An 859-nucleotide genomic window follows, 5' to 3' on the forward strand; every position below is an offset into this window, starting at 1 on the left:
CGCCCGGCCGGTACCGTGTGCCAGGAAAGCTCCCCCGTAATGTCCGGTCCAACACGGTCACAGCATCGCTGGGGCTGGAAAGGCCCCTCCGCGCCATCCGGTCCCAGCTGTGCCCGACCCCCTGGTCACCAGCCCAGAGCTCTGAGTGCCACCTTCAGCCCTTCCCCGGACACCTCCCGGGATGGGCGCTCCAGGCTTCCCTGGGCAGCCCTGCCAATATCCAGTCACCCCTCCTGTGAATAAAACCTTCCTGATGCCCCTCCTGTGAATAAAACCTTCCTGGTGTTTGTCCCCGTGTCCGAACTCTGCCCTCTAACAGTGGAAGCCATTCCCTGTGTCCTGTACCTTGTCCCAGTCCCTCTCCAGCTCTCCCGGAGCTGGTGGTGGATGGACACTGAAATCCCACTGAAATCCGGCATTCTGAGACACTCCTGTGTGGGCAGGAAATGAGTGGCATTGTCCTACCTGGGAATTCCATTCAACTCGCTCCCAAGCTCTCCAGCAAGGGTGGGGGTCTCTGGTGGTCTGTCAGGAACCATTCCCCAGCCAGGTTTAAAGGACAGACTCAAAGTCTGGGCAGGTGGAGAACATGAGATGGACCTGTCCATGGACACCTTTAGATCTGCATGTCAGTCCTGCATGGCTTCTTGATCCCTTCCTGACATCCTCCATGGCTCCCTGATCCCTGACATCCTCCATGGCTCCCTGATCCCTGACAACCTCCATGGCTCCCTGATCCCTGAAATCCTCCATCCTTCCTGATCCCTGGCAACCTCCATGGCTCCCTGATCCCTGAAATCCTCCACGGCTCCCTGATCCCTGAAATCCTCCATGGCTCCCTGATCCCTGACAACCTCCA

At 58.6% G+C, this 859-nt stretch overlaps 1 protein-coding gene across 1 annotated transcript in view; it reads right to left on the minus strand.

Moving 5' to 3' along the window:
• The window catches only part of LOC115948857, a 32,218-nt gene extending 32,121 nt beyond the window's left edge, over positions 1-97 (minus strand). The window contains exon 1 of the mRNA XM_031064192.1: positions 15-97. Coding sequence (XP_030920052.1) covers positions 15-97 — 83 coding nt within the window. The remainder of the gene's footprint in view (positions 1-14) is intronic.
• Between the last annotated feature and the right edge of the window lie 762 nt (positions 98-859).

Source organism: Geospiza fortis, unplaced genomic scaffold (assembly GCF_000277835.1).
Source record: "Geospiza fortis unplaced genomic scaffold, GeoFor_1.0 scaffold236, whole genome shotgun sequence".
Taxonomy (NCBI): Eukaryota; Metazoa; Chordata; class Aves; order Passeriformes; family Thraupidae; genus Geospiza; species Geospiza fortis.